Raw genomic sequence first — 26,820 nt, 5'->3', positions numbered from 1 at the left:
GCAACAATGTTGAAAATAGACTGGAAGAATAGTGTTAAAGAATATAAAAAGGCTCTCCACAAAGCAAGAGCCGCCTACTATTCAAAACTAATAGAAGATAATAAAAACAACCCCAGGTTTCTCTTCAGCACTGTAGCCAGGCTGACAGAGAGTCACACCTCCACCGAACCCAGTATTCCTCGATCCCTAAATAGCAATATCTTTATGACCCTTTTTAATGATAAAATTCAAACTATTAGAAATAAAATCAACCATCTCCTGCCCTCAATTGGCACTAATACCCTCCCAACAACAGAGATCTCAGAAACGGCTGAGAATCCTACCCATTACTTAGACAGCTTCTCTCTGATCACCCGTGATCAGTTTACCAAATTAATCTCAGGTTCTAAACCAACAACCTGTATCTTAGATCCCATTCCTACCAAATTACTTGCAAATTCTGCCCCTAATTGATAGTTTGTTACTTAACATTATCAATCTGTCATTATCATCAGGTTATGTACCACAGTCTTTTAAAATAGCGGTCATCAAACCCCTACTCAAAAAACCCACCCTAGACCCAGAGGTTTTAGCCAATTACAGGCCAATATCTAATCTCCCCTTCATTTCTAAAATCTTAGAAAAAGTGGTAGCCAATCAGCTGTGTGAGTTTCTCCAGGTAAATAATCTATATGAAGACTTTCAATCGGGGTTTAGAGCCAATCACAGTACAGAGACAGCCTTGGCAAAAGTCACTAATGTTCTGTTAGATCTCAGTGCAGCATTCGACACAATTGATCATCAAATTTTATTACAAAGACTGAAACAGTTAATTAACATTAATGGAACCGCCCTTAACTGGTTTAAATCGTATTTTTCTGATCGCTCCCAATTTGTGCAAATTAATGATGAGTCATCTGTGCGCACCAAAGTTAATCATGGTGTTCCACAGGGCTCTGTGCTCGGCCCAATTTTATTCTCATTATATATGCTTCCACTAGGAAACATTATCAGGACACACTCGGTAAATTTCCACTGCTATGCGGATGACACCCAGTTATATTTGTCAATAAAACCTGAACAAAGTAATCAATTAACTAAACTTCGAACATGTCTCAAGGACATAAAAACCTGGATGACCCGCAAATTTCTCTTATTAAACTCAGAAAAAACAGAGGTTATAATACTTGGCCCCAAACACCTTAGAGATGCATTATCTAATGATATAGCTGCGCTACACGACATTGCCCTTGCTTCCAATGAAACAATTAGGAACTTGGGAGTGATCTTCGATCCTGATTTATCCTTTAATAGTCACTTAAAACAAATTTCTAGGACCGCTTTTTTCCACTTGCGTAATATTTCAAAAATTAGACATGTCCTTTCACAAAAAGATGCAGAAAAACTAGTCCACGCCTTTGTTACATCGAGACTGAACTATTGTAATTCATTATTATCAGGCTCCAGCAGGAAGTCGTTAAAGACTCTACAGCTTGTCCAAAATGCCGCAGCACGTGTCCTGACGAGAACAAAGAGAAGAGAGCACATTTCTCCAATATGAGGCATCGCTACACTGGCTTCCAGTTAAATCTAGAATAGAATTTCAAATTCTCCTCCTCACCTTCAAGGCCCTTAATAATATAGCGCCTTTATACCTTAAAGAGCTGTTAATAAAACCCACTAGAGCACTCCACTCCCAGAATTCAAGCCTACTTGTCGTCCCTAAATTCTCTAAAAGTAGAGTAGGAGCCAGAGCTTTTAGCCATCAAGCCCCTCGGCTGTGGAATAATCTACCACTTTCAGTTCGGGAGGCAGTCACCATCTGTTTAAAAGTAGGCTCAAAACCTTCCTTTTTGATAAAGCTTATAGTTAGAGCTAATTAGTGCGCCAGAACGTTACTTGTTCTATTTTATGACACATGACACACAGAGCTTCTCTTTCCAGCTTCTCCTTCCTCTTCTCCATCCCTATCCCCCTTCCCCGGAATCCCTTTGCTTTATCACCCGCAGATCCAGGGCCTCTTAAACTGCACCATGGATTGCGGTTTGTGGATCGCACACCGGGGGTCGCAGTGTTGGATCCAATGTGGTGGATTCTGAGTCATGTGGGCTGATCGTGGTGCTGGTGGCGGACCCTGTGTCGCGTTGGCATTGGGCCCGGGCGGTGGACCAGGACCGCGGTGGTGGCTTGTGATGGGTCCTCCTGGTGGGCAGCGGTGGACGGTGACTGAGGAGTGGCGTCTGGTCTGGATGGTGGATCGTGGTCTAGATGGTTGCTGAGCATGGACTGTGCTTGCAGCGGGACTGCTTGGCATGTCATGTTGGGGTTGTCCTTCGGGATGTCTACCCTCATCAATGCTGCTAGAGACTTTGATTATTGATGATGTTCTCCTGCACGTGGCATCTATTGCACTTCTGTCCGTCCTGGGAGAGGGATCCCTCACATGTGGCTCTCTCTGAGGTTTCTACATATTTTTACCCTGTTAAAAGGTTTTTTAAGCCTTACTCTTGCTGAGGGTTCAGGACAGAGGATGTCACACCCTGTTAAAGCCCTATGAGATGAATTGTAATTTGTGAATATGGGCTATACAAATAAAATTTGATTGATTGATTGATTGAAACAAATCCTCACTTTGGATAGTACCATGCATGACTTGCAAAGACAGGAACTTCTCATTCGTACTAAATTCAGCACAGATCCCACTCAGAAAAAAAGGTTGTAATGCTACAGAAGTTTGGCAATACTTGTTATATCTGTTGTTTAATAGAGGGCCACAGAGAAACACCAGATCCTTCTTGTAGTGTCCTTCATCATGTCATTATTCTGCTGTGCGATGAGTCTTTGAGACAATCACTTTAAAGCTGACTTTTCCATTTTGGTTAAGGAGCAGAGGATGTTGTCCCTTTTTTAAGCCCATGAGAACAATTGTGATAAGTGAATATGGGCTGTACAGACAATTTGATTGACTGATTGATTGAGTAAAGAAACACTCAGAGATTAGCGTGCTCCATGATTGAATAAACATTTTTGGTACCTGTCTGTTTCTTCTGTCTGATATGTGTATTTAATATCATCAAAGCTTTTCTAGAGGCTCATGCCATTATTTAGAGAGTCATACAGCCAGTCATTAAAAACTATCCTCAGATAAGAAGACCAAGAACTAGAACAACAGAACATGTGTCCCACACAGACGCCCCAGTATCTGCCTATGATCTTTAAGTTCTCTGAAGCAACCTAACTGCTAAGTACCTTGACAACCTGTGTGAACTTGTACCAATACAATTTGCTATTTAAAAAAGGTAGAAGGTGGTCACACCAAATTTTTATTTGATGTAATTTCTTCCGTATTCACTGTACATTGCGTTAACAATTCATGGCATGGCCAGGGGAGTGTGAGACTTTGAATAAGTTAGTATTGTAAAATAGTGAAAAAATACTGATGTGTCACTGCTACAAGTCTTTTTTTTTAAACATTTTGACATGTCACAGTAATAAAATGAATGATGTTGGAATTGCGTTTCGGGTTCCATTTCTCATGGTAGACATGTAAAAACAACGATACAGTCACTGTGTTGGTTATTGGTAATACCTGTTCTTTTTGTAAATGACAAGTCAAATTGCACTTAACATAATGTCAAGCCCTTCTTTATTTTGCTCCACACGTTCAATACTTTTTATATGATGTAGCCATCTTGTAATGCTTCAACGCTGACTAGACCAGGTCATTGTAGCTCAAATTCATTACGTGTAGAGGAAAGTAAAAAATAAAAAATAAATGTGAGAGCCAGACTTTTGGATTTCCAGTACTTCTAAAGGGGCATGTCGACATAAAATGTAATTACTATGAGTGAAAACAGCACATTTGCAGACCAAAGTTATTAAACATATTTGAGACTTACCTTCATGAATATGGACACTATGACAAGTCCATTGGGGCTTTTAGCAGCTTCTGTATAGTTTGTGTACAGCTCATGATTGTAGTGGATCAGTTGAACCTGAAACATATAGAAAAGACATGCGGAGAAATTGAATGAAAAGAAATCACAATTTCTTTGGGCTGATAAATGCTATGATAGTAAGAAAGCAAGGCTGATCTCCACACTGAGGACAAAATAAATAGATCAGAGTTAAACACACTGTATAAAATCCATATCCGGTTGCCTTTAGTCAATAATCTCTCATTCTGTTAAACCCCTCCACCCTACTGCATCGTGTCAGATGTTTTTAAAGGGGAAATCGATGTCAGATCAAATCTGTCCCATGGATTCACGCTCAGTTTAATCAGAAGTGCTGGTGTTCAGAACATTTTAATACTCAGTATAGATGTGGATAGAAGTAATAAGGGATATAAAAAGGCAGGGAGCTGTCATCATTTTATCCAAGGCCATCCGGCTCTAACAGGCTAAGGTGAGACTGTATAAACCATCTCCCGGCATGAGGTTAACGTTTCCCTGACACAGCTGCTTCATCCACTACGGCTGTTAAATATTCCTGCATTTTAATGATGTTTGGACGTGGGCAGGAGGTACTGCTCCATTTTAAAGCAGCAAAAGTGGTTTTAAAGTGATTTTCAGGAAGTTCCTCCTGAATGACAAAATGTTGTCCCATGAGTTTTGACAGATTTAATAAATATGACCATAGATAATCCTCCTGTATAGCTCTTCATTTGTCCTGTTGCTTTCTTCGGGAATTAAATTATCTCAGTTTGCTAGTTCCAGTGGCTATGATATACAAACAAGACATAACAGAACCACTGCTGTGTTTGACATCTTGGGGTCAGGGGGGTAAATAGTTTTTCTTCCCAATTTTCTCTCCAATGTTGGTAGAGGTTGACTTTTACTTTATCAGTCAATAGAAATCTGTTCCAAAACTCCAGCCACTTTCCTTGGTGTCTAGTCTAGACTCTCTTTTAGATGTATACCAGGGGTTTACATCTTGTGGTAAATCTACTGTGGTTCTGTACATAAAGTATTGTGGAATCTGACTAGACCATACTCGATTTGCTGAGCAGTCACACATTTGCTTTCCTTCACCATACAGATAATTTTCTTAATGCACTTGGACGTGCCATTTACAAGTTTTCTGCCCTTTAATATAGGCTCCCATACTGATGGGTGTTTCTGGAGATATGGACAGACTTATTTTGAGCCTAATAATTATCTTCTGTACTTCCCTTTTCGTCATATTGACACTGGACTCTGAATCAACCCTGAAAAACAGGTCTTTTGTGGATTAACCTAATTAAAAACGTATATAGATGCCCAAGACACATTTAGCAGCCAAAGGTATGAACCCTTGGAATTTGCACACTAGATGGAACCAGTCCTATATTTATATAGCATTTTTCAAATTTTGACCATTCAAAGCATTTTACAGAACATTTTTGATATTAACCCATTCACACTGTATCTGTGTGCTTTACTTTGCTGCTGGCCCATTGTTCAGTGGGACTTTGGGATTCTGTGTCTTGTACAAGGACACTTACGCACGTTGCATGGGGTAGACTGGGATTGAACTGCCAACCTTTTGGTTAAATGGTCGACCCGCCTAACCTCCCGAGCCACTGCCACACACTATGCGTCACATACTGTAGGTGAGATCTCCCACACAGGTCCTTCGATATTGATATTAACCTACTAACACCTAAGGTCTCATATTGTAAAATGTAAATGTTCTGATTATAATTCAGGTAATAAATCAAAATGCTGAATCTATGTAGAAATTCACACAGCCTCTCTTCAGAGACTGTGCGTAGAACAAGTTGTCACAGTTTGTGTAACTTTGTGATGTCACAGCAATGCAGCCCCACAGTGACTCCTCCATGGCCCCAGCACAGCCTGTCATACCTCGCAGGATTTGGTTTCTCAAAGTATTTACTTAGAATCTGATTTATGTTTTGTCATATCTCTAAACAGCATTTTAAATATTTGAATAAAAAATGTCTACTTCTCTGCAGCATTTTAGTCAGATTTGCACTGCATTTTCAGGTCATTTAAACACTGACTCATGATTACTATTTGCATTTTCCAAGGAATCTTACCAAAAGACAGTGGTAAACACAATCTGTCACCTGTGGCTATCCTGGTCATGCATCAATAAGGACATTGCTTCTCTTTAACCAAATGGAATAGAGGCCCTGACCCTCTGTTCTGTTCGCTTGACTCGTGAAAAAATGTCATGCTGTCAGAGCTACAGAGAGAAGAGTTGCAGAACTACATTGCCAAACTCTTTTATAGATAAATATTTTTATAGCTATTAAAAGTTTAATAAAACACGGAAAAAGTGTAAAATATGGGAGATTACAGTTTACAGGCTACCGAGATACCACAAACCTGGTGTCAGTGAATCTAAGGTGGGCCAGCCCAACGTTTGGTTATGTTTCAAAAATGTAAAAGTGTGTCTTAAACTTGTGGATTATATCCACATCATATTAGAGCCAAGCTCCACCTTAAAAACCAGACTTTCAATGCAGGAAAAAACTACTTTCAATTCAGGAATAGCTCAAAGTAGAGTTGGAGTAACAGATCTGTTGGATAAACAAGACAAAAATAAATAGGTAAACAGATTTCCCTGTCTGTACGGTTGAAAAAGTATAACTACAGCGCTCTTCCAGAGTCCTGACTTTTAGTAAAAAAAAAGAAAAGTACTTGCCACTGGTCCTGACTTAAATTGTCAAAACTTAACTATATTACTGAAAGATCTAAGGATTCATACCTATTGCCTTTTGGCTAAAGTACTATATGTTTTATGGTAATTTACACAAAGAGCCACTATGAATATAAAGGTAGTAAAGCTCACATTTTTTTAGCAGAAAAGTAGGGTAATGATTTTTAGATCTATCCCAAAGGCCCCTCAGTCTTTCTCTCGTCACCTTCATAAACTTCTCATCCTCGCTCATTGGCAAAACACTCGGCACATACTGTACTGGCGGATATAAATAAACAAATGTAAGAGGAGAGTAATTATGAAATGCTCGATTGGGGGAGCGCAGAGCGACAGAACGTCTATAAATGCAATCAGGACGAGAGAGGAAGTGATTAGGGCGCCGCGCTGATCTGATTAGATTTTTTGGTGAGAGTGGCATAGGCTGCCAAAAGAACTCATCCACACTCCCTCAATGACAAACTGCACAAAGTTTGCTGCACTGGGCAATAAAAGGCCAGTGTGGGCCATAATAAAGTGAGAACATCGGCCAAAGAGAGACGAAGAAGAAGGAGATCCAAAGAGAAAGAGTTATAGAGAAAATAGAGATCGTAATTAGATAGAGAAACAGTTGAAGAAAGGGCAGAGGAGAAGAGCTACCGCTTGTTGACCAGCACTGCATCATTTATCACAATGTCCCTCTCTTCAAACAGATGGACACTAACTGCCAGATACAGTAACACCTCTACCCAGCTAAAGGGGCAGCCTAAACATTCTGTTCCCACTTTGTTTGCATTATTAGCAGACAGCATTTAACCACGATCTTTGTTAGCATTCAAATCCAAACGAAAAGTGCTAAAGCCAAAAAGCAACCATCTCATCTCATTAGCATCGGCATCTGTTCCACTAGCATGTGTAAATTAATAGATATCCATATTTACTTATACTTGTCTCTACGCCTGTACTGGATAATAAACCTAACATCCTGTCATTTTAAACAAGATGAAATATATGTTTTTTAAAGATCATTTTAGACGCATTTTGTTGGAATCACACAAGGCGTTAGCATCAACATTTTAATGGGGAATTTGATTGACAATATACTACTTGTGAATGTATTGGAAATGTTTTGGAACAGGTAAAACCAGGTTTGGTGATGTGTAATTCGGAGGACAAAAGTAGATGTATAATGTAAATATTGTAAATTGTGTAAATAAATATGATAAATAAAGGAGCTACAATTATGTAAGTAACAAAACTTCAAATTGTATCCAGAATTACAAAGGTTGGATGTAAAAATATCCAAGATATAAATATAAAATTAAAATGACAGTTGATCACAGTAATTTTCCAATAATTATATTAGTTAAGAAAGCAACGTGTATAAATACTATAGCAATAAAAAAGGAGAAATTGTGTAATCTGTAATAACTGGCATAATTATTAAATAAGAATTTGTTTTGAATTCATGATATTGAAACTAGTTTCATGATTTTGCAAAACATGAGGATATTTATTTAACTGAATGCTTATAGGTAAGTACATAATAAAGCATAAATTATCACATGACAAAAGATTTGAATCGAGGAACCAATCTTTGAAAGTGGGGCTGCCAAAACGATGACCTCACTCCAATGGATGAAGCAGACATTTCTTAAGAGCTCTGGCAAAAAGAGAAGTTGGCAGACAAATCAAACTCAACACATTACATCACATTGATTTGATCAAGTACTGATTGGCTATTCCAAAAATTTTCACTTTTCTCGAATGACATCCTCATTGGTAGTGGTCTAGGTATTAATCTAACTTAATATCCCACATTTAACTCCTGTAATGTCAGAATTCTGCATGTGAGAGAATCAGTAATGTTCATTAAGTCAAACTTCTCTCATCTATTTGTGATCAGTAAGACTTTGAAGATCGCAAGTTTACACTTAGAAATAATTCCAACAACATACACAATATAAGTGCAATATTCTGCTGCTTTTTTCTCTTTTTTCATGTGCAATATTACAACTCATGTGTGTTAACACCTTTCATGTACAATTTGTGTAACCTTACTGTTTTTGTTTCATCATTTTATCATCATATTTATTCAATATCATGTGCAATATCCCATATTACATGTTACAACTCCATTATAATTTTATAACAACTTACTGCCACTTTAGTTATATATATAAGAATAAGTTTATCTCTCTAATTTAAATTAGCTTATATTATTATCATGTTTATCGCTATCTATTAATAGACACTCGTTCTGCATTACTCATTATATACTTAATTGGATTTAACTAACAATACAATTTTACTCTTATTTTATCTTAACTCGTATTTTAGACATTCTTTATTGTGTTTTTATTAAACTGTATTCAATTGTACTTTATATCATCCTGTACTGTAATTTAAGAGAAAGTTGGCAAAATAATTTATCTCTGGATTTATAAAGTCTTCTCTTGTCTTTGATATAGCCCTCACTCCCTTCTCAGTAGTCTTCATTTAGCTGTTTTATCAATAGCTACTCAATTTTACTTAAAATTCTGTAAAGACTTGAATTATCCCACTGGGTTACTGTATCTGAAATTCCCCCATGTCTTTCAAACAACCAAAATTGATGGTCAACACCAGAAATGACACATTTTCTGCCTGATTATTTTGCACAATGGTCATTGACTCTTTCCATTAGAATTTAATGATTTTTATGGTGGAAAACCCTTAACAGAGCAATATCTCACCAAAAGGCTACTGACACATTTTCAGGTGAGAAGCTCCCTTGAGTGGAAACGGTTTGAGACCCCGCTGATCTGAGTGTAAAGGGTCACTACGGCTTGGCTGGTCAGTGCTCTCAGGACTGTGTTTGTGTGCATGAGGGTGTATTTGTGTGTGTGTGTTGGAGAGGGGGGTGGGCATGACAGTCTCTTTATCGCATAATGGCCAGCCTGGCCCGTGGGGCAGGGAAATATGAAGGCAGCAAGTCGATAGCGGAAGAGAGGTGTTCAACATTAACGGTGAGAGGGGGTTTAAAAGGACCGGAATTCGAAATGACTCTCTCAATCTCAATTCCCAGCCATCTGTCCTTCCTCCTTCAGATTAACTGCAGTGTTGATCCATAAAGCAAACAAACGGACGAGGTCTGCTACCGCACCAGTCCCACTCTGGTTATGCACATGGCGTACCTTGTTTAATTCAGATGTTTTACTGGATGATGGAAGACAGCCAAAGCTATAGAAATCATCATCTTTGTATCCATCATCTGGGTTGATACAACTCTGCTAATCTTTCATAATCTTAAATTAAGTCAGCTTTGTTTATAGAGTATTTATTTGTTAATGTAGTGATGTGTTTTTAATTGACGATCAACCACAAGCATCACACAAAGATGTGCTATTTAATAGGGATTAATGTGCCATTTAATAGAGATTAATGATAAATCAAAGACAAAAGGAATCGGAATGCGCTCTCCTAATGGAGAGCTCTGTGACCAGCGATAGTAGCTGGATGTGATTTTTCGCGTTTGTGACTGTGTTGGAAAGGGGACATACGAGCAGTGTGTCTGTGATTGATGGGGCTTTGAAATGTTTGGAGCAGCTGCCTATGGCGAATCCTTCTGATACACTTGACAAGAGTTGTAACAAATACAGCTGGATCCTGTCTGCAGCACAGAGCGCTGTCTCCTTCGGTTTGTTAGGGCTAACTTTTTTAACACAACAACCATTATTGTTATCGTCATTCTGCTTCTGCTTGCACAAATATTATTTGAACGCAGCATATTTCCAGTTTTTTGGTCCATCATCGTATAGATTCTTCAGAGGAGGTAAAGAATAGGTAATAACGGGTAAAGAAGGTGATGGAGTTGACAGCCACTCAGTGATTGCTTTTCAATCATTTTCTGTAGTGCAAAACATTAGTAAGGGAAAATAAGAGAATAGAAAGTACTGTATCAAATGTATATCTCTAACTCTAATATAGATTAGGAGTAGCCGAACCCATTTTGCTATCGAGGCCATTTCCATTTTAATGAAACCTTCACTGGCCATTATCAGTTATCACACATATTTTATATTCTATATTTGTATATGTATTTGTCTCTATTTCCGTTTGTTTATTTTGTTTTAACTGTTATTTGTGATTGAATAAAAAGGAAACGACACAAATATATTATCCTGTTACTATAAACTTTACTTATCTGTCCATACACAGGGGCTGGAACTGCTTCTACTTGTTCTGACTTGATATGGTAGTGATGATGATGATCATGATGCTCGTTGCATTGCCAGAGCAAATTGTTTAAAATAAATCCTCAACTTTGGCAGTGCCATGCTTGTCTGGCAAAGACAGCAGTTCTCCCTTGTATCAAACTCAGAAGATATCCCACACACTAATTCCTGTGGTCACCTTCAATGTTATTCAATATCTTGAGTCAAAGCCTGGCCTCTGTTACATTGTCTCTGTCAGGATCTGGTTTTGTGAAAGCAGCTTGATGAGCACCCAAAACTATCCTTATACCAATTATCATCAAGTTTAGCTGCATGTTTCAAGCTGTAATGAGGCTTGAGATTGTTAAATGGGACACATTGGCTTATCTTTAAAACAATACACACTTTTCTTTACTCACAACCGCCATGATTCTTCTCTGCACTGACACATAACAGCTACCTGTGAGTTGCATTCATCTTGACCATGACCTGACAGGTATGTAGCAAGAAGGGAGCATCTTGAAGGACAGCGTTAAGTTACATGTTATTTGCTTCTATTTTGATAAAATAGCTTTCCTGAAAAAAAAAATTCTGTGTTTCTTTTTTTTGTATTCATGAATTGTCTCATGGGCTGGTTAATTTGATCTAGATGAAGGTATTAAAACATGTTTTAGCGTATGTTTTATTTTGTTAAAGTATGTCCTTACATTATGTCTCCAGCTATTTTTAAACTTAAATAGATCTGTATTTTTATTAACATTTTATGCTACACTTTTTCGATCTTTGTAGTTTCTAACAATTTATTTAAAAAGGATCAAGGATTTTGGTTGTTGAATGTATGGATCTTAAGTTATAAAATATAATGTTGGACATATTTTATTGTGAAACTGCTTTATTTAGTTATCAAACATTTCTAATCACGTGGTCCATTTGTTTCGAGACCTCTGGAGAAAATGTGGCTTCTGATAAAAACCTCCTCAATGACACTGAAGGAATGATCATAATGGTGGTGAACTCCAAGACTAACTTTTTGGGGTTTGTGTGACCCTTAGTAGTAAAGTAGTAAATTACATATTTAAAAATACTATTAAATATAAGATATTGATATTGACCAGTTCAGAAATTATATGATGACTGCTTTGTTCCAAAAGGTTTTGAATGGTTTAACCCATGAGCAAAAGACATCCATCAATGTCAACATTAACCTAAAAAGCTAAGAGTGGGGTTCTTAGATACAATGTTTGTCAGAAGTTGGAAGTAAAATTGTATGATCTCCAAATAATGAATCTTAAAGACCTCAGTGATTCCCAATGTCCACAAAGACCAGTAGTTCCAAAATAATTTCGCCTTTCTGTAAAATAGCATTAAGGTCACACCACTGTGCATAAGCATAGCATGGTAACAACTGGTTTTTTTCCATTCCACTAAATTTGCAATTTTCCAGGTTGAAGCTTAACTCAAAACAGTCAGTTAATTTCATGATCATGTTGCGTTGCAAACAGGAGCCATCTTTAAAACTCTCATTGCTGTTCCAAATTAAAAGCTTTTCTAAAGACCCATTATAATGACTGAGGATAGATTACCTGAAACCTGCAGACATGACACACATGTTAAGGTTCCATTGCCTGACCTGAACTGGGGATGATTTTGTTCATTACAAAAAAAATGTAGTATTGAACATAACATTTTTATTTCATTGTAAGGTGAGTATTCTTACAAGTCAAGGAAAAACAATCAATGATAAGCTACATTTGATTGCCAGATTGTCACCATTAGAAGGTAAACAATAATATAAATATAGAAGTGTGAAGGTTTGTTTTGGTTAAGTTGATGTTGCATTTACGTTGATGTGTGAGAGTAAGTTCCTGATTGCTCTGTTCGTAAATATACCAAGTGTATTACTTCAACATAACTTTGACGAAGGAATAAAGCAGATGAATTATTCTCCGTGATGGATCACCTATGTTTCCATTCTGTGGAGCCACAGTCTACTGAAGTGAACACAACGCAGTGGCTGCCTGGAAGGAAGGAAATCAATCTAAACACTTCTGGTATACTTTACCATCCTGCCGACCGTTCTCTAACTGCTAAATCATTCAGCAGAATGGTCCTTTAACCCGGGCATCTTGCATTGTGCACATGGGAGACGTCTGCCTTCAAGGCTTTCTACAGGAAAGCTTTAATGCCAGTAAGCCTTTTTTCCAGACAGCTTGTATGAAGTCAGGTGAGGTAGTAAAAAGAGGGGTTAAGTCTACATACAGAGCCTGTTGGGGTGGGGGTTGAAGGGGTCAAACACATGACTGAGAGCCAGGAAACTGGGGTTCCTTTATTTTTTTGATCCATGTAAATTCATTATTTGTAGTTTCTCCCTCATTTTTATGTTAAGTTTTCAGTCAGAGTTTGGTTAGGTTTTTTCTGAGCGGTGCTTCTGACAGAGAAGCTTTCTCAAACAAAGACTTGAAGGCAAACTTCTACCGTGTGGTTGTACCGCCACCTCTGCCTGGATTTCACATTATGCATGATATGTTTTGTGGAAGGTTGTCAGATTAAAGCGAATGAGATATTGACATCGGTATCAACATGTGCTGTATCAGTGTAAATGAGATTGACTTATAAATGGCATTTCTGATCAAACACCGCTCTCTTTTTAATCAGAGGATAATGGCATGGTAGAGTGTTCTCTGGGTGTCTAAAAGGCGAGTCAACCCTGATGTTGGAATAATATTTTGAATATTTTAGCACTTATTAAAAGACCAAGGTGTTTCATTTTCAGATTAGACCACATAGCAGCTCTAGGGTAGCAGCGCTGAGCTGGCCACACGCACACACACACACACACACACACACACACACACACACACACACACACAAGCTGCATAATTTAACTTTCAAGTACTGGAATGTTTTGTAGAGAAGGAGCAACCCATTGAAAACACAGTACATCAATTTCTATCCCTCACACAGAGACCTGCATACAACAGAGGTGCATCTGTAAACACACACACGCACGCAGACACCCTAACCACACACAAACACACGCACCCACACACACACACCCACCGAGCATGAGTGACAAGCAAGCAGAGAAAAAGTCTCAATTAATGGAGAAATTCAGTGGTGATTTAAAGACAACAGCTCTGGAGGGTAATGCACCCACACAGATACACACATACACACACCCACACCCACACAGCCCCCCTCCCTGCATCTTCCCACAGGCTGCCATTGCAGAGGGATTTTTGCCTTAAAAAGTTTGAATATTTCTCTCTTTGTTCACGTTTCAAGGACATGCACAGCCACCACTCATCTGCAGATGGGGGCGAGAGGTTGTCAGAGAGAGGAGGAGAGAGTGAGAGAATTTTCTGCATTTTTGATTATGAAACATCCCAGCGGGCCTTGAAGTCACAGCTCTGGCTCGATGAAAGCCCGGGGTGCACTGTCTGGGGAGGTGGGGGAGAATTGAGGAGGATGTTTTCTAGTTGCCATTTCACTTAGAAACAGTTGTTTGAGCAAGGAGAACATGGCAAAGGGGAATGGGATGTTACAAAACTAAACAAGAACCTGCCCTGGTCTTGTTTTCCCCACAGTTTGGAAGCCCTACCATTGATACCACTATCAGTCTGTTGGAGCAGTGGTGTCAGTTATTCTGCTGAAAAATACAAACACTACTATAAATCCTCATGTAAAGTCTTGACAACAGTTTCGACCACATGTTGTCAACCAAGTATATGCCCTTGATTTGGTGCCAGATTTTAGAACTAGAAGTTCCACAACCAACCAACTTACCAACCAACCAACCAGTCAGCAACAACTGTAGATTATACAGTCTGCCTCTCTCTGGAGCTGCGGACAAAACAGGCTGATTTTGCATTCTGAGGTGGAATGTGCACGGACACGTTCTCTTCATTGCATCCCTCCATGCTGCAGTGTATCTTCAGTGATGTTTGTTGTGGTTAGTCTGCGGTAGCTAACAAGCTTCTAGCTTAGCAACAAGTTTGCTTGGTGTCGTGTTCGGTGTGGAGGGGTGGGGAGCGGGGTTGGTTGGTTCGGAGGCTGGACTGGTACCTGCTGGGTGGGGCTGAGTGACCAGTGCGATCCCATAGGAGTCATGGGGGGGGGGGGGGGGGGTACGAAACGTTTCAATAACATATTTCTTAAATGGACTGAGTGAAGTATGATTGTTTTCATACTTTGCGGGTCCCTACTCACCCCCTTCTCATAATTATGGATAGTAAAAGTCCAGAAAATGTCTTTTACACAATATCGGCCCTTTAAGTCATTAATATACATTTTTGGGATTATTTCATTGCTTCTGTTCATTTTTAAGTAAATATTTAGTTTATTCTTCCTCCTAAAGTCTCCAATGTACCGATAAAATACATTTATGAAACTTCTGAGGCGCATATTCCTAGCACAGGCTCTTTTGATTAAAATCTTTTTTACATTACGCATCAAAAGGGAAATCTGAAATGAGGTGAAAATCCAGTATGAGAAAAGAAGTTAAAAGACTCGGGCTGTTCTCCTCCAAATGTTTGGAAAAGTGGCAGAGAGACAGCTTGAGTGTCAGCCCGCCTATCTCCATTCCTTCCTCCTGCATCCTGCCTGGTCACCTATATCCAGTTCTAATGCATGTATTTGTCAAATAGACTGAACAATGAAGAAGTGTTGTGAGCAGCAGTATAAGCTGGTAAATCTCATAACTCTCACTGACACTTAATACTTCAGGTTTCCCCCTGTTTTTACACCCAAATGCACATACACGCAAACACATTAATGGTAGCATAATTCTTTGCATACAACATACTCATAGTTTATAATTTTTTTTCGAGTATGTGAGCTTTATTTGTTCTAATTCTCTTTTCCGTTTTACTGGAGCCAGAGTTTCTATGCTTCCACTGCCGGGGTTATCAAGCAAAAGGATGGATACAGGAAGTGCCAATAAGGCTGTACAAAGTGCCTACCACATCAAGGGGGGATCAGGGTTATTTAGTTGACTATATTGTTAGATACTTTGAGGTTAACACTGTCGCCTCACAGCCACTCTTACTTCCCTCCACTGTCCGAAGACTTGTAGCTTAATTTATGAATCTAAATTGCCCATAGGTGTAAATGGTGGTTTGTCACTGAATTGTTGTGCTATAGCTGTGTTTCAATTCAGCAGCCGCACCCTGCTGAGGACCCAGTCTACGCTGCCGAACAGAAATGAGACGCTATAGTCTTCTCATTGCGTCACCAGCTTGCCCTGCCGTTAAAGCCGTCGCCTAGCAACAGAGCTACAGAGGAAAACATTCTTCGCAGGATGAAATATGTTGAAAATCGTTGTACGTGAAATGTTAGCTGTTCGGTTGAGTACTTTCACTTCGAAATAAATTCACCCGACGTTTTCACCTCGCCATTTGCAGCCATTACCTTTTTGAAAAACAGTTCGTCACTAAGCGCAAGGAATCATGGGATATGCTGGGCCGTGAAGGATCCATCTTGTGGAGCCTCTGTTGCTCGGGGGTGTAAGGACACATTTGTCTGCCGCGTTTGGAGGAGCCTTCTTATCTAACGCAATCAGTCTACGAAAGTAGCCGATTTTGTGTATCTCATTAAACTCCTTTTTGTGTATTTACATAGATATTTTTTTCTTTTGATCAATAAAAATGTTATGTTTATTTCAAGCTACAGACTGTTCAAATATCCTGTTTAGTTGCTTTTGTCAGTTACATTAATATTAATGGGTTATCTTTTGTGTAATCAGGGCAATCCCTCAGAATCTATGTCCCCCTTTGTTCTGTGTTTATTAGGTCACTTGGTTTTGTTAACTTGCTTTTATTCACTGGCCTGAGTTTAGTTCTACCCAGATTTTTATAGCTTGGTCATGAATTGATTTTCCACATTTTCTCGCTAAATAAAGCTCTTATTTTCAATGTGACTCCTCTGGCCTTTGAGCTCGGCTCCTCACAAGTCTCCTGGTGTTTTAACTACAGCTTATCTATCAACATGTCAGTCCGTTGCTGCTGCACCACACGGCTGTTAACCTCTGATCCGTCTCTCTTTGTGGACAGCCGCATTGTGCATAAGTAGCTGCAATGAGAATCTCTAGTTATCTAAAGCGGCAGCTGATGGAAGCATGAGACCGCATTGTTCCTTGAATTATCATTGAACTCTTTGAAGAGCCCTTTTCCACCGATTTTTGTGGATTGATTTTAATTCAGTGCTTTGTGTCCAGATGCAAAGCATCTACCAATTATGTTAGTATGTGGACAAATTCAAGGCAAAACTAATATTACAAAGTGCATTGTTGCCCACAAGGTTGAAGCTGCTACTAAGGACACTGAAGTCGTGTCTTGATCTTTTTGGGATTGAAGCAACCTGGCCGGGGGAGGGGGGGGGGGGGGGGTGTTCAAGTCTGCACAAACGTACACATGGTCAGTATATTAAAGGCATGTCTATTCCTTTAATACACTAATTTCTACAAACACATTTTCCCCTCCGTTGCCTGTCTTAGGGAAGCTAAGTGCAATGTTGCAACAACGTGGCATCACGATTCACATATCGGCAAAACTCCTCTGAGCTTCTCCACTTGGCTCTGAACGGCTCCTCCAACACAGTGTTTACCCACAAAGGGCAAATCAGGGCCTGACGGCAGGGGTGAAGTAAAGCATGTATCCCCAGTAGGAGCCGTGATATATCTGTGTGATTGAGTGTGCGTGTGCGCATATGGGTTTCGACTCTTTCCACCCTGGAGGATGCAGTAAACACTGTTTTTATAATGATTTTAATATCAGCTCTCAGACGCTGAGGGGAGGATAAATGATTGTCATTAATTACAATAAATTTGCTTGTCAAGACTGCAATTATTTTGTTGCCAACACAAACTGGTTATTCATAAGATGGCAGCAGTGGAATTCAGTGGCGTGAGTGACTTATGATTTCAAAGCCAGGGAAGCTAATTGTTTCACTTGTCAAACTTTTAAAATAGCACAGTGCAACAGTGTATGTGTGTGTGTGTGTGTGTGTGTGTGTTTATGTTAATGCACAATAAGATGTGTGCAGGAACAAGAGTTAAATGCTTAACTGCCATCTCAGGGACAACTCATTGCCGGCTGAAAAGCAAATCGCAAATTGCTGCCATCATGTGGAAACTCATTTGGAGTGTCACATGATTCTTTGCAGACTGTAGCAAATGCTGACTCATTAAGATGTGAGGTAGCTTTTCAAAATCAAACGGTACTTGAAATGTAAATTTAAGGTATTCACCCATCAAGGACCAATTGAAGCTATTGCCTTTAGAAAAAACTATTTTAATTTAACAAATATTCAAACATTCAGTTCATTTGACTAAATCTTGCTTGCAGATGGACAAAAGCCTCACTCCGACAGGATATATTTCTGTGGGGAGCGATGATTTCAATTAATGATTTCCCTGCCACCTTAGTAATGAGCACACTGATTTATAAATGTATTTATTTGTTGGTGTACCCACTGGTCCTGCTATAATTTAAGTTCACGTCTGGAGAAACAATTTGCATTTTAAAAGTTTATCACTGAGTTTTGTGCAAGGGCCTGCAGCTCCTGTTACTGACTAAAGTTACCTCAGTGCATTGTTGTCATTTCCCTGTGGTAATTGAAAAACCGACACATGAGAACATGATAGTGGAGGATTCTATAAAAACATTTGTTTATGACATTTAATGCTAGCATTTTTGAAATCCTTTTTAATTACATAATTACAAAGTTGTCATGCTTTTAAATATTTCAAATAGTCACAATCATCCCGTCTTAAGAAATATATTTTCCCTTGATTTTACTGGCATATGGAAGTAGGTAATGTGTTACTAATATTAGAGGCAGTACTGCACCAAAAAGCTGTTTGTCAATCCTCAATTAACGACAACAGAAGAAAGTGTTACTCCCAGGGCTCTTTAAAATGTTCGTTGTGATGCTTTGAGATTAGATGCTACTGTGAAAACGGCAGAAAAAAACCCACCTTACCAAAATCTACAGCCGACAAAAAAGAAGACCATGAGTTGACGTGTCCCCCCCCCAGCAACCACAGACTCGAAAAAGCAGATCACTTGGTGAAATCATATAACATTTATCTGTTAAAAAACAAAAATAATGTGTAACCTGATTTATATAGTTCATTAAAAATTTGGGAGCTTATCTATGGGGGGACAATAAACGAATTCCAACTCAGCTGGGTAAAGTTAGCATATAATAAGTGTACCACAGTCATGCACAGTCCTTTGAAAGCTTGCTCTGCATGATAGGGGCAGACGTGATTCACTGGAATACATAAAAGAAACTCCACAGCTAACGTCCATTGCAAAATGTGTCTTAGCAATAGATGTACATTGTGGGATACAGAGTTGTGACAGTAACTAGAACATAACTTAAAACCTAATAAGTGTCATATCTTGAAACCGCACATTCTGTCAACTTGATAACAATAACAAGAGCAAGAATCCACAATCTCGGCTAATGGGCTGATGCAATGTCAATTTAGTGTCCAATCAGAAAGAGTCATTGTGTGAAGAATTACTGGTTGATACCTTAAAGCTGGATTAATTGTATATGAACAATGGATCAAATTAATTTATGAAATGTAAAGTTGCTTGTCATGATGAACCTTTGCGGTTCAATTATGCAGCACTGGTTCTGTTTCACCATTTTCATCAAACACAGTTGCAGTAAAATAGCGTGAGGTATCTTCCTCATTGAATCAAACAACAGAGAGACAAAGAAATCAAATGCCTATTGGACATCGTGGAGCATTTAGCAGTTATAGAGCCTGACATTTGTTTCAGGTGTTGGTGGAGACCAAAACAGAGAACATAAAAGGACACAGTATATTATAACGGTGAAGCAAATTAATGCTTATATTATTGCAAAGCATGGAGTGGAGGAACTGAGCTTGCAATTTACCACTCGAATTGGGAGTATGCTCAGGAGGGAAATAGGACTGGACAAAATATTTTAATGTGGCCAAGACAACTCTGATTTACACTCCAAGACACACTCGCCCCTAGACCGAACGAAGAAGAAGGAGAAACTATCAAAAATCAAGGGTGTAATAGGAGATACTGTACCGAATGGGGAAGTAGAAGTAGGATATTCAAACAAAATACAATTGTATTGGATTCTGCTGCAGCACTGTTTACCCCTGAGACTCCTACAATGTTTTGTGGACTCAAACATCATAGGAGTGAGTAGATAATGAGTGCATTTTCATTTCTGGGTGAACTATCCCCTTTAAATTCACCTACTTCAGCTCTGGTGCAGCCACTTCTCCTTATATTCACCACCATTTGGTCTCAAGCTATCCCCACTGAAGTCTACAGCAAACTAAGAGTATACATTTTGACACCAAGATTATGCACAATGCGGCTGTCCACAAAGAGAGACGGATCAGAGGTTAACAGCCGTGTGGTGCAGCAGCAACGGACTGACATGTTGATAGATAACCTGTAGTTAAAACACCAGGAGACTTGTGAGGAGCCGAGCTCAAAGGCCAGAGGAGTCACATTGAAAATAAGAGCTTTATTTAGCGAGAAAATGTGAATTTAAAAGGGGATCCTGTTAGTTTTCAATGGTACTCAACATGAATGATACAATTTATATTATTGCTATGCTGAAATGCTGTAAATATAAGTACTCTTTTTACTACCCCAGAGTTTATATTTATAACCGTGGAGATGTCCATTTGCAGTCAACAGCACTATCAAAGGTTTTCCATTTTCACCTTGTCAAGTTTGAAAAATGTGGTCTGAGAGAAACTCATAATGCAAAAGCTGCTGCTGTGAGGTAAATAAAGTGAATACCAGCATGTCTGGCGTCTTTACTGACCCATACACACAGGCCTCAACTTTCTGCGTACTGTCGTTATCTCGACCAGTTGTATTATAATTTCGGTCGAGCACACATGCATACACTCTCACCTCTCCAGAGAAGGCTTGTCCATTCAGCAGGTGTTCAGAGCCCTGACCATCCTCGCTGCCAAAGTGTAGCCGGATCTCCTCCAGGCGATGGCTGTACGTCATCGGACCCCCAGAGATATTGACCAGATGCTCCTTGTCCAGGCGCAGAGAGACATGGCGGCCCGTGTTGTACATCGTCCCTCCCACCTGAGAAAGAACACATGAAGGAGGGTTAACATAACTGTAATAGTCGTCTCATGATATCAGAAAACTGTCTCAGTAGTGTATGTTACATGGAAGGATCGGTTTTGCTAACATTAGCAACCAAAGGCCTAAGCAGAGTCAGTGAGGCTGTAGCAAAAAAACTGTGGCAGAGTGCGGTGAATTGAGCAATGTTGCATTTTATTAATAATAAGTTCCAATTTTAAACCGAACTAGAATGGCACTCAGTAGAGCACGTACCTCTGCTTAGGCCCAACTATCCCATTCAATTATATCAAGCCCCACTAAATTACACACTTATAGATATCATTTCAATAAACAGGCCGGTAGGATCCATGAATTAATCCCTGGAAATTGGGGAAAATATCAAAACAGGTCTTGTCTTGAATTGTTAAGGAGATCGGAAGAAAAATTATTTGATAGTTTTTGAGTGATCTTGCTGAAAAACTAAGCAACCAGCCAACCATGATGATTAGCTGAAACACATGGACTGACTCTGACTGCCGAATTGTATTAAATAGTTTTGCCACAAACTCACTTGATGCCTAGATTGTGCTCAGTTATAACACTGCACCTTCCAGCACAGGGAGTTATATTTTCTTGTACCACACGATAGTTATTGGGGTTTGGCTTGAAGATAACCACAAACATTACACACTATGCTTTGATTTGCTCAGTCTGATTAATATATTATGTTGATAAAATGTGATAAAAGACGGCTTTTACAATCCTTCCAAAAAGTATGTGCTGTTGCTGTTAGTAGTTGGCCTATAGAAATATCTACTTGAGCAGAAACAGCCGTTTGAACTCGTTGCTGTATTAATATCTGTATTCCATATTTGAGGAGAAGTTTATTTCGGTTACAATAATGAAAGTTATAAAACAACTACAATGTTTCTACTATGATGTGAAGTCCACTTACACCTATAGTGGTGAAACACTCATGACTGAAGGCTGACTTGACAGAGCAGGCAGGCATTTGTTTAATAAAAGCCTTAAAAAAAACTGAGGAGAATCAGGTTCTCTTGAGATCTTTTATGATTTACAGAAATGAGGAGAGGCCGTTGTCCTGCATTTTTGACAGATTAGGAGTTCAAGTTTTTGTCGAAGCCTAGATCATCGACAGAGCTTAGACGCTTACAGTCCTGAGGGCTTTATTTAATTAGGAAACGATCCGAGAAGGAGGGAGAGGTAATGTTGTAAAGTGAAACCACATTTTGACAGACAAAAGAAGATTGCGCAGCCCCAGGTGAAAACAATGCACAGGGAAAGATGGAGAACAAGAAAGAGCTGTGTTCAAAGGTTGAAATCACCAGAATGCGCTCAGGACGGGCTGCAAGGTTTTAGGGGTAAACATGGTATTACAAAAGCCTTGAATAACGAGGCTGTTTATTTATTTATAATCAGGACTTGTTTCAAAGTGAGCCATTGATATTCAAGCGGCGAGTTATGGTGGACTTCCAACGCTCTTATCGGCCTCTTTCTCTTCTCTCTCCGCTCCCCTTGCTTTTCCCCCCTCTCCCGCTCCCTCACTCTTTTTACCACTCGCTTTCAAAACGATCACGCCCCCTCCTCTAAATTCCCAGAGAAAGAAGTCGGCCCACACATTGTAAATATTTTATAGAAGTTCTGAAAAAATCAATGATTTGAAAGGAGAGAGGAAGGGGAGGCAATGCAAAGAGGAGATAAGAACAGGGAGAGGGAAGAGAGAGGTGTTTTGGAGTCAGTGGATGGAAAGGTAGAGAGTAGCGAGCAAAGGGAAGTTTGGGTTTTTATATTTCACGTATAGTCAACACTATGTGGATTCCTGAACTTTCCAAACATCAGGCATTAAAATACTCTGATATCAATTATGAGACTTTGAGTAATGCTGTCGTTTGTAGTAATAAATACACATATGACTAGCTTTTCCACTTTCTCTGGTTTTACTTCACGAGTGGTTGAGATTAAAATGGCGCTTGAAGGCTATTTTAAGCTCAACTTTAGTTATACAGAAACGGATGGAGCCTTCTGTCCATACTCTATGTTCATTTTATTTGCACGTCTTCTAAAGCTTACAGATACAGACAACACTGAGCAGTACCAACTGAAATCATTAGGGGCTGTCTAGCCAATAGTGTAAGTGAGACAATCATATGACACGAGTAAGAAATTTCAACTATGGTGGGACTTTTTGAGGAGATGGAAATATGAGGGCAGTGACATTGACATTGTTTGGATTGGAGAGATCTCTTTTTATGCTAAAGGAAGCATAAAGGAGCCTTATGGTAACCAGATTGTTCTGATAGAGTTCTTGCGCCTAGTGAAACCAACTCAACTTCTGTTGGACTGCAACGTTTAAATACTGGAACACTGTTTTCCTACTTTTCATTTCATATTAAGACCCCTTGTGTTGTTTGTTGTTGTCTGATAAGCCTTCATTTTGAGAAATGAATTATAGTGAATGTCCTGAGGCCCCAGATACACACCAATCAGCCACAACATTGAAGCCTGTTTTAATGTTGTAGCTGATTAATGTGTTCCTCCTTTGAGAGCGTGTGTTTGTTTGTGGTCCAGGTATTACTCATGTTGTGGGTACCTAAATCTGTTTACGCAGTCACATTATGGGGATTGTTTTTCCTCATGGGGACAAAAAGCCTGTCTCCATAACATAAATCCTTTTAAGGTTAGATTCAGCTTAGGGTTAGGGTTAGGCAAGTAGTAACTGTGGTTAAGGTATGTATCCAGGAAATGAATGTAAGTCGTTGTAATTTCCTCTAAAGTCAAGGAGACATGACTCTGTGTGTGTGTGTGTGTGTTTGTGTTTGTGAATGAAAAAACCCATCAGGAATAATGTCATCATACTGTATAGATAAGGTCAGAAAATGACATGATACGGTAACACATTGACTTTTCAACCAACAACGTTACAAGACATGATCTGTGGATTATTTAGATTAACCATCGTTTGTCATCATTTGGTTTCGTGACCTCACTTTGAAATAACAGTAAAATGAAAAAGATAAAATCTAAATTTGCTTTGTATATTATCTTATATATAACAGACTTAGAAGCTAAACACATCTATGAAAGTCCTTAAAAAAGTAGACAAAAGTCAGAAGGCAAAAGAGAAAAGGCTGGGATATAAGCCTCTCAGCTTGGTCAGCTTCATATCTTCACAATATTGTTTCATGTGACTGTTTCATAGCAAACAGTGAACACTCTGTGCACAGTATGACAGCTTTTTTTCTCAGACAATATCTGTTGTTCAGGCTGATTGCTCATGTCAGGGTAAATGGCTAGAGGCTGGCTGGGAGGCGCGGGTAGTGAAGTGTGGTTGGAATGACAGAACAGAAGAGTGTAATCGTGTTTGTCCAACAGTGAAACCGAGACACGGCCTCTAACACAGCATGTACAGTAAAAAGCATTTTCTAATTGGTAATTCTTTCATCTTGGGGGATCGATAATCCCCGGCTAGTGAAGCCAAGTACTCACAACAGCAAAATAGAGCCGAAACATCACGGTGCAGCTTGTGCGGGGAAAAAAAAGACAGAGAAGCTCCACATGATGCAATCTTAGATTTGCAAATGATAAAACTTGAAAAGTTGTGATTTTGTAGAGCAGGAGAAAACTTCGAAAAGTTTCTGAGAAGAGAATGAAAGCACGTAATCACTCACATTCTAAGTGGAAATCTAATGAGAAGGGGGTTGAAAGAGATCAGATTTAGCCCCATTTAGCCAGCTGGTGGGAGGTACAGTTGAATAAAACTTGCTTACTTCATTTGTCATGTTTCTGCGGCAACAATTACCAGACAAAGTCAATGCAGTGGAAAGGTTGCAAACAAAGCAAAGGCACTAGTTTCCAATCTGCTTTCTCATTATTCTCCTGGAGTCCCGACACTTGGGCGAGTGGTGAAGTAATTATTACGAGCGGGATGTGGGGTTCAAATTTTCACTCTGCGCTGAATCTATTTCAGAAAATCACTGGCTTTTTGTGCTATATATTCATAAACATAAATCCAGCCTGTCAGATAAGCACAGGACTGTGTATATTGGGCTGCGAGACAATCAACAAAAACACTTCTAGCTGTGCTCATCTCATGTCTCAACATTATAACATCACACTGATTATACTGTCTCAGCTTTTATAACAAATTGCCTCTAAATTACACCAGGAAACACTTCAGTTTTTCAGGCAGCGTAAAACAGTCCATGAATTCTGGACTCATGATAATGGGCTGCACCTAAATGTTCCCATGCCCTAAATGCAACCTGGCTTTGGGTCTTTCTAGCTATTCAACAGAGCCACAGTGGCGTGGATTAATCTGCTGCTGAAAATAGTCCCCAACAAACACACCACTTCCTCCTATTTGAGTCATGTTTGCTAAATAGTAGTGGTCAGGATATAACTAAGCCTCTATAGGTGACCTGGGTTCTTCTTGTTTTTATAAAGCACATATTTTAATGTATAACTTTACGAAGATAGCATGACATGTCCAAGGCAAACAAACATTTATTAATCAGCTTAAAAATAACAGGAATAAAGGAGGCACATTTTAACCCCCGTCTATACATTGGAAAATGAAACAGAAGCCTCTTAAAGCTTATTAAGCATATTTTATAATATCATATTATATATTATACATATTTTTTATCTTATAGTAAGTATTATGTTGCAATTCTTTGACTACATACATATGATCTAAAAATGCCCAGACCTACATTATATATAATGTTGACATTCCAGAATGTTTCCAACAATGTTCAAACCAATCATGCCATTTACATTGGCAATGGCTCCCATGATCTCGCGATGCTTTACAAAATAATTAAACTAAGTCTTTTGTTTTGCTTAAAAATCCTTAGCGAAGTTCCATATTTATGCTAACATTGAACTCCCAGTTTATATCCCTGATTGTCTGTTTTGACTGAGGATCGGGGTCTACAGTTCGAGACCTGGTACACACTGTCAAGCTTTTGCACATGTACTGACAGCTACTTCAACCCATCAAACTGAGTGTATCAAAAACACACCAACACAACAGAGGAAGCTGGCAACATGGCTTGCTTTAGAAAAAACACACCGTTCTAATAAATAGATGCACAGTGGTGAGAAGAGATCACAGCCTCAGCAATATAAAGAAACACAATGCTAACCTGGGCTTGCAGTGTAATGTGCGTTGAGGCCTCCTTTGTTTATTAGTGTAAATGACACCCACCCTAAGTTGCACCCTTTGTCCCGATTCCTCATGTCATATGTCACCGCTTTGCATCTCCTATAGCCCCTCTAGTGCAGCCCATTTTGTTCAAGCAGCTTAAATGTGCTTTAATTTGTTCCGAGAAGCTTCCAGGAGTGATGGGGCTGAAAAGGACAATTGCACTGCATACCGATCCTCCCCTAACGGATAGTGATGATCTCAATGCACTACCACATTAGAGGTAATAGCCTGGCGAACGTAAACAAGTCATAAAGGAGATTGCTGACTGTCTGGGGCAAACTTGGTGGTAGTGGGCAGGTACGCTAATAGAGAGCATCAGTGGCGTGCTTGTAATGAGAAAAAACACGAGGACCATCATCATTATCTGAGCACACAGATCAATAGAGTATTTTACCCCTTGTTACAAGAAGTCTCCACTAACTACTGTGTGCACTCAGCTATTAGGCTGCAGTGCTCTATTTACATCGGACAACTATAAAAGCCTACATTAACTAATGAATAGAGGTTTTAGCTCTGACAATCTTACACCTGTACAAAAAAAGTAATAACGTTTAAAATGTCGGAGTATTGTACTTGCCACAGTTGAAACGTTCATAAAGTAGATGAATGCACTAAATAAGACAGCAACTGTGAATAGCACACATGCTTTAGCAGCCGTTGGGGGGGGGGGGGGGGTTTA

General features: G+C 39.2%; 1 protein-coding gene across 1 annotated transcript in view; it reads right to left on the bottom strand.

Annotated features, from left to right (window-relative positions):
* ca10a (carbonic anhydrase Xa) overlaps positions 1-26,820 on the bottom strand; it is a 244,659-nt gene that overhangs the window by 17,986 nt on the left and 199,853 nt on the right. Inside the window, exons 4-5 of the mRNA XM_062413725.1 lie at positions 20,744-20,929; positions 3,879-3,974 (exon numbers count right to left, since the gene is read on the bottom strand). Of these exons, the coding sequence (XP_062269709.1) occupies positions 3,879-3,974; positions 20,744-20,929 (282 nt within the window). The remainder of the gene's footprint in view (positions 1-3,878; positions 3,975-20,743; positions 20,930-26,820) is intronic.

This window comes from Platichthys flesus, chromosome 20 (genome assembly GCF_949316205.1).
Source record: "Platichthys flesus chromosome 20, fPlaFle2.1, whole genome shotgun sequence".
Lineage (NCBI taxonomy): Eukaryota > Metazoa > Chordata > Actinopteri > Pleuronectiformes > Pleuronectidae > Platichthys > Platichthys flesus.
This window is presented reverse-complemented; position numbering and strand designations above follow the sequence as displayed.